Source organism: Lacerta agilis, chromosome 1 (assembly GCF_009819535.1).
Source record: "Lacerta agilis isolate rLacAgi1 chromosome 1, rLacAgi1.pri, whole genome shotgun sequence".
Lineage (NCBI taxonomy): Eukaryota > Metazoa > Chordata > Lepidosauria > Squamata > Lacertidae > Lacerta > Lacerta agilis.
The window spans coordinates 117,575,815-117,593,396 of record NC_046312.1 but is presented as its reverse complement, the minus strand read 5'-3'; the positions used below and the strand labels follow the sequence as shown (position 1 = coordinate 117,593,396).

Genomic DNA, 17,582 nt, shown 5'->3' with positions numbered 1-17,582 from the left:
CTGAACTCTGCAGACTCTACCTCTTGCACTTTATGGCCTTTTGGCTCCCCACCCCGCCCCCACTTACTATATTCTTCTTTACAGACATGTGCATATATGTATCTGCCAACTGAAGACCATACAGTTCAAGAGCAGGTTGTATTGTTAGGTGTCAGGTATCATTCTGCTGATAAGATGAAGATATTATTATTACAGTGGTACCTCTGGTTAAGTACTTAATTCGTTCCGGAGGTCCGTTCTTAACCTGAAACTGTTCTTAACCTGAAGCACCACTTTAGCTAATGGGGCCTCCCGCTGCGCCACCAGAGCACGATTTCTGTTCTTATCCTGAAGCAAAGTTATTAACCTGAAGTGTTATTTCTGGGTTAGCGGAGTCTGTAACCTGAAGCGTATGTACTGTATATTCTGGCGTATAAGATTACTTTTTAATCCAGGAAAATCTTCTCAAAAGTCGGGGGTCGTTTTATACGCCGGGTGGAGAATCTGCGGTCGAGTATATCTCAAACTCTATATTTTAACTGGAAAAGTTGGGGGTCATCTTATACGCCCAGTCGTCTTAAATGCCGGAAAATACGGTAACCTGAAGCATATGTAACATGAGGTACCTGTATTATTATTATTATTATTATTATTATTATTATTATTATTATTATTATTAGCTGAGCTGGCGGAGCATGAGACTCTTTAATTTCAGGGTCGTGGGTTCGAGCCCCACTTTGAGTAAAATATTCCCACACTGCAGGAGGTTTGGAACAGATGCGCCTTGTGGTCCCTTTCCAACTCTATGATTCTGTTACTTTTAGTACAATCGCCTGAGAAAAAAAGAACAATCTGGCCCAAGCTGAAAGTCCAAATGGTGAATGTCTGAACCCAGCCCATTAAGATGCTTTGTGCTCTAACCTAAGTGCTGCTTGTGACCAAAGAAATACTGCCCTAGTCCATTTGTCTTTTTAAAAACATTTCCTGAATGTCCCAAAATAACTCTATAGCTGAAAACAGGCAAGAGATGTGTGCGGATTCACATTAGCATATACACAGTGTGCATTTGTGGGAGGGAGAAACAATTTGGACTCCTACAAAATAGGATCCAGTAAAATCAGAAAGAACAGGGAAAATGCAGAGGGGCTGGTTGCATTTTCCTCTACAAAGGGGGAAGAAGCACTCATGTCATGCATACTGATTGGGTTTTTTTTTTTTTTTAATGGGCAGCCAGCACAACAACTGAGCTTTGCCTCAACCACTCCGAGAGCAACTGTTTTGTCTTCTGGGGGAGCAATGGAGGACAGATCTTTGTGTCCAGCAGTGACACTGCAAGGCAAACAAACAGTAAAACGAAGGCGTCATTGGACGTTTCTGCAGCTCCTTCCGATTCTCCTGGAGACCGATGGAAAGCGAGCCCGCTCCCTTTCACAAAATTGCAAAAACACACCCGCGGGACTCAAATCTACGCAGCCCCTGCCCGTAATGTCTGACTATGACCTATAAGACCTGAAGACAAGAATTTCAACAGGTACCGCGTACTATATATGCGAGCAGCTGATACAACATTTCTGCTATAAATGATGTGCTGTCATCTGAAAAATGCAATGGATGAGAAACTAGATGACTCAAGGAACTGGTAACATGATACAAAACATTCCACCTTTAGGTCAGCACTTCAAATTCAACCTTTTTTTGGGGGAGGGGGTGAGTTGTTACATCGAATATTGAACAGCTGGGAGAGTAAGATGAGTTGGTCTCAGTCATTTCCTAGTAGACAGGTGTCCATCTCTCGCACATTTACTAACCAATCAATAAGCTATTTTCTGGTTCTATTAAGCATGCTCCCTTTCTCCTTTTTCACATGGGTATGCACAGGTCTCTTTTTTTCTTACGCAAAACATTTCCCTCCATTCATACTGCCTTGGAAGGGACCTTTGCAGAGCAAGTTCCAAGGCAGAAACATTGGCTGAAAAGAGTCTGCTCCCTTGCTACGGGGAAAAGGAGCTACTCCTGGCCATCAATAAATGATTGCCTCCGTTCTTCACAAACTCGAGAGAGGGGAGTGAAAAGGTCCAAAAGATCGGAGCCCGCTAATATGAGAAATGGCAGAGTTAAAAGAAGCCACACAGAGAGGCAGATATTCCAGAGCACCTAGTTTCTCCACCTCGGCTCTCCTAAGAAACAACTGGAAGTCCTACTGAGCATGAAGTTGAAGGGAATTGCAACATTCACGGTCCTCAACAACCACAATGCAGTGAAAGTATCCCATTTGTGTCAAAGCATTAACCAACAAAAGCTGCTAGATATAGCTGTGAAGCCTTTGAGAGCCAACGCTTGTACAGTTTCCCCGCGACAGAGTGAGCTCCCGTTGCTCCGGAGAGCCAGTGTGGTGTAGTGGTTAAGAGTGGTAGACTCGTAATCTGGTGAACCGGGTTCGCGTCCCTGCTCCTCCACATACAGCTGCTGGGTGACCTTGGGCTAGTCACACTTCTCTGAAGTCTCTCAGCCCAACTCACCTCACAGAGTGTTTGTTGTGGGGGAGGAAGGGAAAGGAGAATGTTAGCCGCTTTGAGACTCCTTCGGGTAGTGATAAAGCGGGATATCAAATCCAAACTCTTCTTCTCTGTCCCCGGCTCCTGCCAACCTAGCAGTTCGAAAGCATGCCAATGCAAGTAGATAAATAGGTACCACTGCGGCGGGAAGGTAAACGGCATTTCCATGGGCTCTGGTTTCCGTCACGGTGTCCTGTTGCGCCAGAAGCGGGTTAGTCATATTGGTCACATGACCTGGAAAGCTCTCTGTGAACAAACGCCGGCTCCCTCGGCCTGAAAGCGAGATGAGCGCCGCAACCCCATAGTCGCCTTTGACTGGACTTAACTGTCCAGGGGTCCTTTACCTTTTATGCAACACCTGGTAAACACAGGCAACAGGAGCTCAAACTTTCCAGCTACCAAGTGGTCTAATTTATTTCCAGAAGGTGTTTTACAGCAAAATGTGAGCAGGTTGGCAGACGGCAGCTCATTATCACTCTCCAAATTGCCTCTACAACTGTTAGCACTTCCTAGGTAGCAACACAATCTCGTATTATTTGCAGTGCTATTTCTGAAGTGTTACAAATAGCTGGAGTGGAATTATTAATTAAGGCTTGTACTATGTGTGTTATATAGAGTCTTTTCTTACAGCAGATTAAAGAATTCTGCAAACAGAAGATTGAGATTGACTGACGGAAGTTACTTCCATGCTGCCATTCACTACAACAGTCACAAGACAACAAAATAAATACCTAAAAAAGCCCATTAGAACTCATTCAAATAAAATGCCTACATAGCTAATATAGTACGGAATTACCAGTACATATACTAGATGTGCATAAATTATTCCTAAGATTTTAAATAGCAAAGAATTTGAAGCTATTTTTACCAACAACCAATGAGAGAGCTCAGATTTCAAGGTACAGCATTCTTTTATAGGGCGAAATTAGTCGTTTCCAGGTATCTAGAATATGGCAAGCTATTTTTTTTAACATTCTTTAATTCTTGCCTTTTAAACACTCAATAGTCTCAACTTTCTGCTGTCCGCAAGAACATGTATTTTTTTTTCCTTCAAAAAACCTAACGAATACTTCAGTAAATTATCTCCCTGTGGCCACCTCAATATTCAGTTGGCTTTCAAGGAACATGGTGACGAAAGAGGGAAAATACCTCTTTCTAACATAACCATACTGGCAGGAGTATCAACATTATCAGCATTCAAAGAATGTCTTGGCAGGATAAACCTTCATAAACACATGAGGCACAAGCTAATCCAAGTTGTCAAAATAGCAATAGTCCGTCAAGGGTTGATCTGTTAAGCAAGCCATTATTTACTGCTAATGCAAACAAAACATTTCAAACAAACAAACAAAAAAAATCATCCTAAATTTGTAAAGGACAGTGATCTGGAAACTTCCAAGTAGACCGCTAAGCCTATATATCCACTTTTGTCTGTAAAAAATAAATAAATAAAATGTAAGCATGTGGCAATACCGATTTATTGTGCAAAAATATAAAGTCTTCATTTAACACATAAACAAAGGAGATGGTTCTTTCAGTACGTGACAATAAAATGTCAGGAGATTGAAGAGGTAATTTGACTGATACTGTTTGGCAACACAGAAAATAAGCAGGGGGGTTGAAAAGAACCAAGAGGTTTGTTAATTTTCTTGTTATTTTCAGCATGTTAAAAAATATACCTACTCGGTGCTTTTTCTCTGGGGGTGGGGACACAGGGGTATGCATACCCCTAAACAATTTGTGAATCTAAGTTTGGCCTCATTGAAGGGCAGTATTTCAATATGAGTAGGAAAATGAGAGTACCCCTAAACATTTATTTTAGGTGGGGGGAGCACTGCACCTACTTATTTGCATTGAGCTCAGATACCATTGTATGATGAGACAACCAAATAGAGGCTTTCTTACTAGAATATTTTTGACCACAGGATGGGGGTGGGAAATCCTTTTAAAAGAGCTGTGATAAATTTCCACAGCAGCTACAGGTATGGGTCTAAAGGCGTGATGTTTGAGGAGAGCAGAAGGCACTTTTGGTCACACAAAGCAACCCCCTAAATTATTCCAATTCCCCCATGCCATTCCAGAGAAACCTCACTCTTCAAAACCCACAAGGTTATCGTGGGGAGCCTCACAGTTTAAGGAAGGATTCCCTCACACTTATCTCAGTTCGACCCATAACGCTTCAACAAGTGAATTTCTTAATTTTCTTCACGCAATCACTAAGTTTTGGGGCTAAAGCAGGGGTCGACAAGGTTTACCAGCCATGGGCTGGATCACTCCCACGGAGATCGTCCGTTGGCTGGACTGGCGCAGTGCGATGCCGTAAATCATGTCTGCGCATGTCCGCTGCGCCATAAATCGCCTCTGCACATGCCCAGACGCCAAAAACCACGCCTGCACAGAAGCGATTTCCGGCATCTGGACACGTGCAGATGCGATTTCTGGCGCCGCTAAGCAAGTCCCTGTGCCGCACTGGTTTAGCGCAGCACCCGGAGGACTCGCCGAGTGGGCGGCTTGGTTAGGGGGCGGCTCGTAGGCCGGTAAAACAGTCTTCGTGGGCCGCATCCGGCCCATGGGCAGCACAAGCCGACCCCTGGGCTATGCTACCACCCCAGTTAGCTATGAAAGTACCCATTACCTGAAAATACTTTCTGCTACCTGCTTCATCTCATAATTTATCTCATAACCCATTTCTTCCTGCTCTTTTGCTTTTAGGAGCTGCCTGCCCGAGCTCACTAGACTCTTCTGTCACAATGATGGACAAGACACAACACATAAAGCCAATCGACAATACACAAAGGCTGCTCAACATAATCACTTGTTCTTGCCTGGAATTTGAGCTTTAAAATGCTAGTGGCATTTTTCTGTATCCATCACAGCTCCTGTGGCTCACAAGGGAATTATTTACTGCACACAAAACTTCCTTATACAGTCGTACCTTGGTTCTCGAACGGAATCCGTTCCGGAAGTCCGTTTGACTTCCGAAAACGTTCGGAAACCAAGGCACGGCTTCCGATTGGCTGCAGCAGCTTCCTGAACTCAATCGGAAGCCGCGGAAGCTGCATCGGACGTTTGACTTCCCCAAAAAGTTCGCAAACCGGAACACTTACTTCTGGGTTTGTGGCATTAGGGAGCCAAAACGTTCAAGTTGCAAGGTACGACTCTGTATGAAAAATGAGGCTGGTTTTAATCATGAGAATCCAGAGATCGAGGTCTGTGCAACTGCTGATTCTCAAAACAGCACCCTCTGAACCTTTATAGATTCTTCGACCTTCAGGATAGGCTTTTAGGCAGCACACCTGTCTCAATATATATGTGTGTCCTGGCTAATGAAGAGGCCAATGGATTCTAGTTATTTATTTTTGCCTTGTTCCCACTCATGCTGTAGCTAATGATTGCCCTCTAGTGCTGAAAAGTCTCAAGGGCAATGCTTTGAATATTAACGGTTGCCTTTTCAAAAGTTCCAATTTAACACTTAGAAATGCAGTTCTCACTACAGAGAGCTGAATTCATATTATGTGGCTTTTTGCTCAGACCCTGTTACAGAATCTCTTGACCTGTGAAAACATTTCAAGTCTTGGTACTTTGCTGCAAATCACTGTTTGAAAACATTCCTTCTTACTGGTTCTTGATTTATATAGGCTTTCCCTCATTATAAATATATTTGGACAAGGATTGTTATAGATAGCTTCTGTTTTATTCTCAATATTTTAGAATGATGCGATTCTGCAAGATTATCATGAAGGTTATGGCTGTATCCAATACTCCCTGGTTTAAATTTTTGAGCTGAAATGGTGAACGTGTGTGGGAATAAGTTTTATAGATGCCTTTGCACCTGGTTATTTATGTTTATTTATGTTTACTTTGTGAAATCCTTCCGCCCTTGGAAGGAAGGGTAAAAGGATCCGACAGGCAACTCGCTGCATGGATCCTTCCGCGGTTAAAAAAGGCGCTCTAGTTTTAAATAAGGTAACGGTCGTTAGTCTGTTTCCTGCTTAAACTTAGCACAGTAACAGGATTGTAATTGGTTGATATGCATGTTGTGACGTTGTTTGACCCTTCAATAAATAGCCGCCATTCCCTGTTGTGGTGTGGAGAAAGCGCGAGGCAAGCCGAGTAAGATCATCGTTGCGTGGCAAGCATAGAGAGAAAGAGAAACTGAAACCAACCACGCAGGGTAGCGGAAGGCTTCTGCACCAGACTGCAGTCTCCTTTGTATTTATTTCATTTCGTTTTACTTTTAAAACCTTTTATTTGGCTGTCTAGTTTTTGGCCATCGCTTAGTTTAGTTCTCTTCTTCTCCGGAACCTTTGGAACTCACAGACGCTCGCAGAAAACTTCAGAGGCAACCAACTATCCGAACTCACAAGCTAAACCTTCAGATCGTAGCCGCGCAGTGGGAGCGGGAACTCCAGCATTACTGGCCGTCCCATCTGCTGGCTACCCCCACAAACGTGGACATTGCTGTTAAGCAGGGTGGATTTGATTGAAATCAAATTGATTTAAATCATGATTTAAATCACTATTCAGTAAGGCTCAGGGTGGATTTAAATAAAAAAATCAGATTTTTTTTATTTAAATCAGATTTTTTTTATTTAAATCCACCCTGAGCCCTACTGACTAGTGATTTAAATCGTGATTTAAATCAGTTTGATTTAAATCAAATCCACCCTGCTGTTAAGTCATTTCCCTAAAATGTCTTAATTGGGAAAATATTCACCTCATTCCAACAGCATTCACCCCAACTGCTTCCCCCTGCTGGCGCAGACACATTCCCACTCTTTAAATATGGATAAATATTTTCTCTTTGTCCACAATTCATTACCATTGTTCACACATATGGATGACATTACACAACTACTAAGCCGAGTCAAACAAATTCAATAAAGAGCAAGCGCAAAGCGGCCAAAGTAAATGAACAAGTGGTGATTTTCACAAGGTGCCACACACACACACAAGAAATCACTTGGGGTGAGTCAACATTACAGAAAAATCCCCAAACAATTGTGAGTAGCTGTAAAGGTAAAGGTAAAGGGACCCCTGACCATTAGGTCCAGTCGCGGACGACTCTGGGGTTGTAGCGCTCATCTCGCTTTATTGGCTGAGGGAGCTGGCGTACAGCTTCCGGGTCATGTGGCCAGCATGACTAAGCCGCTTCTGGCGAACCAGAGCAGCGCACGGAAACGCCGTTTACCTTCCCGCTGGAGTGGTACCTATTTATCTACTTGCACTTTGACATGCTTTTGAACTGCTAGGTTGCAGGAGCAGGGACCGAGCAACAGAAGCTCACCCTGTCGCAAGGATTCGAACCGCTGACCTTCTGATCGGCAAGCCCTAGGCTCTGTGGTTTAACCCACAGCGCCACCAGCGTCCCTTGTGAGTAGCTGTACTCTGTCTTAAAAGACCCCTTGGCTCTCAATAAACATGTAATCAATGTCTTCCCCCAGAGACAGGATTTATTATAAATAACTCCGATTTACTCATACAGAAATCAAACCAGTGGAAAAAATAAGAATCTCTCATCTTGAATTTAACTACTTACCTGGTCGCCACTGGCAACCAGGAATTCAACGCAGGCTTGGCATCTACTTTTGCACAATTGCAGCAGCTCGTATAACCGCTTAAGAGATTTTTAAAAAAATATTAAGCGGTTTATAAATGTTTTTTTTAAAAAAAATAAACAAAGAAGAACAAAGAAGAACATAAATCCACACTGGCTGCAGAGAAAGTGAAGCCCTGTGGCCTCTACAGTCAGCACAGAAATGGCAAAGGAGGGAGATAGCAATCTGTACTTTTGCTACCAACTTGCTGCGCACCACTAGGCCCTGCTAGCCAATCACAAAAAAACCCGCACAACCCACCACCTGCTGTGACTGCCACCCACTGGCACCACTGTGCTTTGGGGAGAACTCATTTTCAAAGCATGGGGACAGCCCAGCTGCTAGAGCTGAGCGATATCTGTCATGAAATTCTACTCGGTATTGATCCAGAGCAGAACTGCAACATATAGTTAGCAGAGTAAAAACTTAAAAATACATTGCGGGATTCTCCCAAAAATAGACCAGAGGCAATTGTATTTCATCCAGCAGAGGTTTGCTGCAACTGAAGGCAAATGAGCATAATGGTCACAAATCCAATACATTCAGGACCGGCACCGTCCATAAGAAATTCAGTTGTGGCAGCCTTAACTTAAACTTATAATAAGTCTAAACCTTAACACTATAGCATACTATGTACAGAACACCACACCAGAAGGAAAAGAGATAGAAAGAGAAAGTGAGACCCAGGTTCCTCCTGGCCCCACTTTTATAATCAGCATGACCTTGACAGAAGACGTGTGCATCTGAAGAAGTGTGCATGCACACGAAAGCTCATACCAGGAACAAACTCAGTTGGTCTCTAAGGTGCTACTAGAAAGAATTTTCGATTTTGTTTTGACTATGGCAGACCAACACGGCTACCCACCTGTAACTTGACAGAAGAGATAACAGAATCAATTTAAGCCAAACATAATGAAGTTGCTTTGACAAATTCATCTTGACCATTAGATGTCACTCTCGTCTTGGAAATAACAGTGCAGTTATTTTCAGGAGGGTTCAATATGTATATCCAAGAAGAGATGCGGGTAACTTTTACCGTTCTAGAATGAGATTATTTAAAACTTCACCAAAGCCCAGAAAGACAACAGTCATGGTCTACAGGGAGTGCACTTCTTTCTACCTATTCAGAAATGCCCCCTCCAAAAACACACCACCATCTCAATCCCCTTTTAAAAATGCTGCCAAGTTAAGGACAGAAAGTTAAGGACAGCCAGGGGCGTCTTGCCCATAGAGGCAAGTGGCGTGGGGCACCAGGGCTCCAAGTTCGCACCAAGTTCTGGAGGGCGCCTGGGAAGAGGAGGCTGGACGTGGCGCCTCCCGGCATCAGCTCACTGCCCTCACGCCAAAGCAGCGCCGTGCCCTGCCTCACGCCACCGCAGAACAGACGCCAGGCAAGAGGCAGAGGCTGGGCGCAGCGCCCTCATCCACAGCACTGAAGCAGCGCTGCGCCTGGAGCCTCCGCCTCTTCCCCACCGGAGGAGCCGCCCTCCAGCTGTTGCCCGCCTCCTCCAGCCCCGCAAAGCTGCCGGCAGCACTGTAAAAAGTTGAAACCGGGGTGAAGGGGGCGCCGGAGGGATCTTTGAACCACGGCGCCGGATATCCTTAAGACGGCCCTGAGGACAGCAGCAGTGTATGAGCAGTGCATCATTTTCAGCTGCTTAGAGGTGTTTTGGTTTTTTTTTAACAATCAAGCAGAATATAGATTTTGGTTAATAAAAATAAAGTAAGGGAAGAGTAGCAGCGGCAGATTCCTGGCAACAGTAGGCTAGCATGAAGAAGCATGACAGGTTGGGGAAACTCTTGAGTTGGCAGCAGCCCAGCAACAACCCGTATTGCCAAAGCCTGACCAAACAGGTAGTGCTAGAGGCCAAAGACAGCTGCATCTCCAGGGAGCCAATGAAATAGCCTTTCCCGCCCTGTATTCCGGCCAGGATTGCAAGCCACCATCTCAAAATGGAGGCAACAGGTGCCCAAATGGGAAACCTCGCTGTGCTCAACCTCTGCTGAAATCATAAGGTGACTAATTTAGCTTCCTTTGGATTTTGGGCCATGGAAACCTGACCTTATCTAAACTTTGGAGAACTCCAGGTTTGAAAAATACAACCGTAATAATGCAGCCGTCATAGTCATTTCAAAGGCAATGTGTTTGTTACCTTGTTGTGTGTAAATGTGATCCTCAGTTCTGGTTTTATGATGCCGTATGCCATCAGAAGTTTCTGGATTTTTTTAATTTCTTCCTTACGTTTTTTATCTGTTGAGTAAAACTGCTTTCTCACAGGCAGATTCTTGAACAGCTTCAGAACAGTTACAGTTGTACCTACCAGGAGACAGGGGGAAGAAAACCAGAGTAAGATTAACTTGATATATACATAAGCCAAAGATGACCAAGCGCTGATGGCTCTACCAATGTATGCTATTCCCGCCCCGCCCCGCCCCCCCCCCGGTACCCATATTAGTACAGTGGTGCCTCGCAAGACGAAATTAATTCGTTCTGCGAGTCGTTTCGTATTGCGAAAAATTCGTCTTGCGAAGCACGACCATAGGAATGCATAGGAATGCATAGGAATTTAATTCCCATAGGAATGCATTGAAATTTTCGTCTTGCGAGGCAAGCCCATAGGGAAATTCGTCTTGCGAGTCACCCTTTCGTTAGTGAATGCCTTTCGTCTAGCGAGTTTTTCGTTGTGCGAGGCATTCGTCTTGCGAGGTACCACTGTATTAGCATTAGGGCTAAACAAACATCTTAGCAAAGGCAGCATGAATGTCAGGGGGCTGTCAGAGGCTCCTGGCTGGTTGCCCGGGAAAGTATAAAGACAAGGAAAAGCTTCTTACAGTCCATTTTTTATTTCATACATTTCAGAGAGGGGCTATAGAACCCAGCCTCTTGGATAATGACGTTGTTCCGAGCGAATCTCCACCCCCCCCCCGCCTCTCCCACTTCCTCATTTGTCATCATCATCACATCCTCTACAGGTGCCCTCTGTCTTTGAGCTCTTTGCTCTCCTACTTTCAAGGCTCGCCGTGTTCTGGGAGATGGTGGGTCTGGAACGCTTTCTAGTGATAACGCGTCAGCCAGCTGCTCTGGCTCCCCCACGATTTCCCAACTTTCCCCCTCCTCTGCCTCTGAGCTGCTACCTCCCTCAATCCCCTCTTGTAAATCTATACTGTCTTCCTCTTCCTCCTCCCTGGAAGGGTCAGGATGGGAAGGCAGTCTCCATCATTCCTCCTCTGCCCAGTCCATGACAATTGCACTCTCTAAACCAGAGCCTGCTTACATGGTGCCTGCTCATTGTTGATGGAGAACAATTTCCTCCATCCTTGACCAGTTTTAACAGGAGTTGTGGTACCTTCAGATATCGGACTATGTTGGCTGTCCCTGCTATAGACCAGGTCTCCTAGACTATGTAGCTATGTGCTTATCTTCAGGGGGGTGTTCAGGAGTAGCCCTGTGCAAGGACTTTTGCTTGTGCAACAGGGCTTCCTCCCACTCCACTCTACCCCCCAAAATTAGCTCTAGGGGTTCGGACAACCCCCAGAACAGCATGTGGGGGGGGGGGGCTGCGGGCAAGAGAGGGGATCATTCCCTCTGGCAATTTGAACGTCTTGCCCTGACAGAACAATGATTTTAGCGTGATGTTGAATTTCCTTTGCAGGTATTCAACTGGGTTTTACTCAAGAGCGGATCCATTGATATTAAGGGACATAACTCAAGTTAAATGGACCTACGCTGAGTAAAATTTAGTTGAATACCATCCTTTGTCTCCAGGTATGTTCAAATGATTTGACGCTGCAAAGAGCCGCAGCACCTTGGGCTGCAATTCTATACTCACCTGGGAATAAACCCCATTGAACTGCGTAGACGCATATAGGGCTGCACTGTCTCATATGATTAAATCTCATTATTTTTCATGTTAACAGCAAGCCACAATAATATGGAAAACTCTGTAATGCAACTAAGCTACTCAGAATGTAAAACAGATCTTATTAAAGTGATTATATGCTCATTTGAGCCCACAGAGCTCGGGGGTGGGGGTGGGGATAAACATTGCTCAAATTTGCTGAACCAAAAGGAAATACAATTAATATAGTAATTGATCTTGACTTGAATTTACATGTGCCCTTGTGCATGTCAAACATCTCATGCAAAAATGTCCCCCCCCCATTCAATTTCTGTACAAGTTTCACTCACACATCTTAGGACCCAATGCCTTATATATTTTACAAACCCCTATAAAAGTCAAATATAGATGAAAGTTGGCATCCCAACACCATGGCATAACCAAATGTCAAGTGCAATACCTAGGAACAGAGTGGCATAAAATCTACAAAATCCGTGATTAAATGCAATAAAGTACAATTATTTTAGAGTTTGGAAGATTTAACAACCCCCCCTTTTCTATATATAAAAAAGAGGATATTAAAAATGTCCTCATTTTCCAAAGCAGCAAACAATTTGCCGATCCTTAAAACTGCTGTATCAGGTGAAAAACTTTCAGGGGGGGGGGGAGATAACATTTGCAATGCTAGCGCAACAACCCAAAACATGATGCTATATAAGTGACTTTACAGTTGAGGTGCAAGCAGATACGACTGCACAAGTGTTTTATGACCAGAGCGATAACATACTTACAAGCAAAACGGGAGAGACACTATCGTATTTAACAAGAAGATTCTTAAGATTTAACTGCTCTGATTTCTGTTTAGGCGACTCTCCACGCACCACGATTAAATTCCAGCACGGTACTCTATTTTACGAAGTACACGCCGTACCAGCTTAAAAGTCCTACCCTTTATAGATGCAACATATAAAGTTACATTTAGGACTGCACCGTGGTGAGGTTTTTATTTGTTAAAAAGAGGCGACTCTACCGGCAATCAGCAATAAAATCAAAGTGGTGTGCCATCTAAACACATCTATTTAGATGTAGATTGTGTAGCAGAAACACGATGGCAAATGTTACATCTTTATAGTATAATCCTGCCAGTTTATTATTATTATTATTATTATTATTATTATTATTATTATTATTATTATTATTACTACTATTATAAAATCTTTATTACGGTCCAGAGACCCAACAATTCATTATAAAACAGTACACAGTTTTGACAGCCCGCCTTCAGGTTATATAAGCATTATGTACAGACTTAGGAAGAGAGATCATTAGTTCTTGCCACCACCGATAGAAACTTCGCCACTGCTAATGTTCTATCATTTATCCGGTCTTCCAGTAGGAACCTGACATAGTAAGCCTCTGATTTTCCCGGGGAAAGTCTTAACAGGGGTAATATCAGTTCAGCCCTGGCTTGCTTGAATTTCTTCTTCTTCTTCTTCTTCTTCTTCTTATTATTATTATTACTACTACTACTACTACTACGAAACAATAATAGGAAATGAAATTATTGAGTGATTGCTATTATCGGAATACATCTTATTAACTGAGAAGTGCCTAGCTTACCCTACGTAAGGCCAATTCTCAGTTTTTAAAATACGGTTTCACTAATTTAGGGTGCAATCCTGTGCTTAAGCTGCACCGACTGAGGGGCTATGGGATACGGCAGAAGACCCTCATGCCGGTGCCCTCTCTGCCAATGAAACCATAGATGCACTGCTACCAATACATGAGATATACCAGCATAAACCTATGGCAGCTAAACTGGCACAGGTCCACCAGCATGGCAGCCATACCAGATTGGAGGTATGATTATGATTATTAAAATTTGCAAACAGCCCTAGACCTGCAGGTCTCAGGGTGGTTCACAAGATAGAATCACAACATAAAAAACACAAACGACATAATGAAAATAATAATAAATAGAACAACCTAATATTCCCCCCCCCATCATATTTTAAAAGGGCATTGGATGTCAATCGGCCAAAGGCCTGGTGAAAGAGGAACGTTTCTTCCTGGTGCCTAATGGTGTATAATGAAGGTGCCAGGCAAACTTCCCTGGGGAGAGCATTCCACAGACAGGGAGCCACTGCAGAGAAGGCCCCGTTCTCGTGTTGCCAGACCTCTCGTGGAGGAGGCACGCAAAGAAGGGCCTCAGAAGATGATCTCAGTGTTTGGAGAGGCCCAGTCAGATAGGCGGCATACAAATGTTGTTGTTGTTGTTGGTGGTGGGGGTGGTGGTGGTGGTGGTAGTGTTACTACTGCTACTATTACTACTACTCTAATTATATGGGGAGAGGAAGTCCATGAGCAGTTTAGAAGAGAAGACCCCTTCAAATACCATACTGGCGTGAATATAAGCTGCACCCACAAATAAGCTGCACATTTAAAATTCAGGGGAGAATACCTGAATATAAGCCGCTCCCTTAAAATTCTGCAGGCACTCATACCCGTAAATGGCAAATGTAGAAGAAAATCCCATGGATACCAGAGAGGACCAGCAAGCGGAAGCGATGAATGACATTAGAATTAATTGCACAACTGTCTCAAGCTCGCAAATCGGCAACAAAACATTGTTTTGTTCTGTTTTACTGTATGCCTGTTTCAGCAGCGATATTGTAAAAGCCAATTTTTGTAAGGTCACAAATTTTAGCCGCACTTTTAACTTTTCACGGTTGGAATTTGGGGGTAAAAAGTATGGCTTATATTCAGGCCAACACGGTATTGAAAATGGCCTGGGTTCAATTAACCCAGTGCAAGTGGAAGCCAGCCCAACAGCTCCCACTAGGGCAACATAGCTCCCCCCCCATGGCCTCCTCCTGCACCCCCCCCAATGCACTCCAGAGGATTGAGAGAACCCCCAGGGCAGCCCGTGATGGGAGGAGAACGAAGGGACTGTTTTCTCTGGCCAGCCGAAACGCTCCTGCAGATGGAATGGTCCAAAGAGTGCGATACTGAATTCCTCCCCATAAATCCTGTAACAGCCCTACCTTGTCCGAGATGAGACGGCTTTTGAGAAGTCACGTGACCGCTTCTATCCAACAGGTACTGGGTGCTGAAATCGTCAGAAGCGGTCTTTGTTGTAATCAGGACCTAGAAGCGGAAGATGCTGGCGTCAAACGGAAGCTTCCAAAATCCTTTGGTAGCGGCTTCTCCCCTGTTGGCCAACCCCTGCTGCCGCCACCCCCACATATTAAGCGCCTAGAGCTTCCCCTTGGCTACCCCATACGGACGACTCAGCTCGCTTGTTCCCTGCCAATCCCAAAGCGATTTCTCTCTTCCATTTTGCAGCTCCACTGTGCACCTGTTTTCACCTTCACATCAATATCCATGTGCTCGCCCTCTTTCTGTGCACCCCCCTCCTTGCACTCAAACCACCCTTATGGTAGCTTCCTGTATCTTCCACCTCCTTCTCCCCCCACACATTGCAGCTGCTAAGCACCATTCTCACCTTCTGCATAGCTGTGAGGTCGCCCCCCACCTCCTCTTCTGCAGACCCTTTTATCTTTGAACCCAAACCCATGCCTCCTACTCCCTCTCCCCTCCACAACCCCCATTTTCACCTTCACTCCTTTTTCCTCCACCCTCCTCCTCACTTTTCCTCAACTCTCCCTTTCACATTGGTCAACCCCCATTCCATGTCTTATCTAGGGCTGGGCGAGATCTGGTTTTCAACTTTGCAATATATCACCAGCTAAACGTCGCTATATAGCGATATACCACCACGTCTGCAATAAGGACAGAGCTGTGCAGAGGCAAGGGCTCGCAGTTTCCCCCGCATCGTGATTTTTGCCAGAGCCTGCTCTTGTGATTCCCTGCCCCTTGCGTGAGGCAGGAGGGGAGAGCTGAGCCGGCAGAGTTAATAAGGGCTGCAGGAATCAAGAGAAGCCTTGGTTGGATTCACGGATTTCCTCACATTCTGTGTGTGTGTGTTATGTGAAAATCACAATTCACGATATATTGCCAGGTCAAAAACTATTAAACTGGCATCACAATATGGACTTCAAACCAGTTTTGGACAATACATTGATATATGACCCTAGCACCAGTCTTAACCTCTCTTCTGTTATGCAGCACCCTTTTACATGCACACATCATCCTCTTTGTCCCCTTTTTCCTTCCTCCTCACTCTCCCTTCCACACACAACACCATACCCATTTCCTTGCTGCTGCTGCTGCCTCCTCTTCTTCTTTAGCCTCCTTTGTGCACACACCATGTGCTAATCTATGCTACTTTGCCAATTTAACAACAACAACAACAACAACAACTTATACCCCGCCCATCTGGCTGGGCCTCCCCAGCCACTCTGGGCGGCTCCCAACAAAATATTAAAAACATGATAAAACATCAAACATAAAAACTTCCCTAAACAGGGCTGCCTTCAGATGTCTTCTAAAAGTCAGATAGTTGTTTATTTCCTTGACACCTGATGGGAAGGTGTTCCACAGGGTGGGCGCTGTTAGGATTTTGTGTAGCCTTCGCTGCGTCAGCTTGGCTACTGTGATTAGTTTAAATCACATGAGTGTCTGAGAGTGTGTGTGGGAACGGAAGACTGTCTTATCTCTTCCTCCTGAGTGTGTTATTGTAATGTGAGTTAGTTTCACTTCTGCTGTGTCGCAGTTTGTCTCTTGTTCTGCCAGAGCTTGGAGAACACAGACGTGGATTATGGATTCTCTGTATATAGACTGTAAATAAAAATAGTTTATATCTACGGATGTTTCCTTCTTCTTGCTGCGTGATGCTAGAAGACTTGTGTGTTCTTCTCATAAGAGAAGGGTCGCAGAAAGGCACTCTGTGATTGAAGGGACATGCCATTCCAGAGGGGGCCTCCTGGGAGACGCTCAGGGGTCTTGGAGTTTGCTGTCTCCGAGAGAGTGTCATTCCTGACAGGCGCCACTACCGAGAAGGGCCTCTGCCTGGTTCCCTGTAACCTCACTTCTCACAGTGGAGGGAACTGCCAGAAGGCCCTCAGTGCTGGACCTCAGTGTCTGGGCTGAATGATGGGGCTGGAGACACTCCTTCAGGTACACTGGGCTGAGGCTGTTTAAGACCAATAGAATCTTAAGAGCAAGTCTGTCGGCTTGTTTTGCATGAGGAGGTTAAGTTCTGTTGACGTATATGGGTGTCTCCTCGTTAGCATCTTCTAAATTACTACATCGAATCCAGAAGTTTAGGTATGAAGGCAACACATGATATCCAGAGTGAAAAGTGGGAAGGAACTGTGGAATATTTGAACCTAACAGAGCCTGACCTGAGATACCAGCACTCAGGCCGATCCAGAATAAATTAGACAAATAAGTGCCTGAAACTATGTTAGGCTTTTACCTCAGACATGCTACAAATTGAACCCAAAGCTTCACCACGGAAACCGTATGTTGCCAAGTTTTCAAGGTCCTCAGATGAGCTTATTTTTGAAGTGTAGTGTTTCACGGCTGCAACAGGAACATCAGCTGCCTTGATCCCATCACCGTTATCTCGAATTTCAATCTTATCAAAACCATAGTTTTCCTAGTTAAAAGAACAAACACAAACACATCAGGTGTGTAACCGGACACTG

The 17,582-nt window shown here is 44.5% G+C and overlaps 1 protein-coding gene across 3 annotated transcripts in view; it reads right to left on the bottom strand.

The window, feature by feature from the left end:
* PMS1 (PMS1 homolog 1, mismatch repair system component) overlaps window positions 1–17,582 on the bottom strand; it is a 44,937-nt gene that overhangs the window by 22,599 nt on the left and 4,756 nt on the right. For all 3 annotated transcript variants that reach the window (XM_033168660.1, XM_033168673.1, XM_033168666.1), the window contains exons 3-5: window positions 17,351–17,533; window positions 15,015–15,117; window positions 10,285–10,448 (exon numbers count right to left, since the gene is read on the bottom strand). In XM_033168660.1, the coding sequence (XP_033024551.1) occupies window positions 10,285–10,448; window positions 15,015–15,117; window positions 17,351–17,533 (450 nt within the window). The remainder of the gene's footprint in view (window positions 1–10,284; window positions 10,449–15,014; window positions 15,118–17,350; window positions 17,534–17,582) is intronic.